The sequence below is a fragment of the Cystoisospora suis genome (assembly GCF_002600585.1).
Source record: "Cystoisospora suis strain Wien I chromosome Unknown contig_3682, whole genome shotgun sequence".
Taxonomy (NCBI): domain Eukaryota; phylum Apicomplexa; class Conoidasida; order Eucoccidiorida; family Sarcocystidae; genus Cystoisospora; species Cystoisospora suis.
Genome location: NW_027156477.1, coordinates 10,381 through 10,581, shown reverse-complemented (window position 1 = coordinate 10,581; position 201 = coordinate 10,381). Strand labels below are relative to the sequence as shown.

Here is a 201-nt window from a genome sequence, read left to right as displayed (position 1 = left end):
CCTGTCTCTGTCTCTTTCTTTCTGATTCTTGTCTCAGGTGTACCCCATGCACGCGAAAGAAAAGCCAGCCTAATCGTCACACTATCGGCAACACTAGCCGTTGCAAGATCAAGAAACATCTCACCCTTATCGCCTTCTAATACACTCCTCTCCCTTGTCACCCTATTTTTCTTTAGTTTATCTGTCTCTCTATCTTTATCT

At 43.8% G+C, this 201-nt stretch overlaps 1 protein-coding gene across 1 annotated transcript in view; it reads right to left on the bottom strand.

The window, feature by feature from the left end:
* Positions 1–182, bottom strand: part of CSUI_007123 (uncharacterized protein) — a gene marked incomplete at its 5' end in the record, with an annotated part of 806 nt that extends 624 nt beyond the window's left edge. The window contains one exon of the mRNA XM_068067273.1: positions 1–182. This exon is cut by the window's left edge and continues 2 nt beyond it. Coding sequence (XP_067920752.1) covers positions 1–182 — 182 coding nt within the window.
* Positions 183–201: the final 19 nt, after the last annotated feature.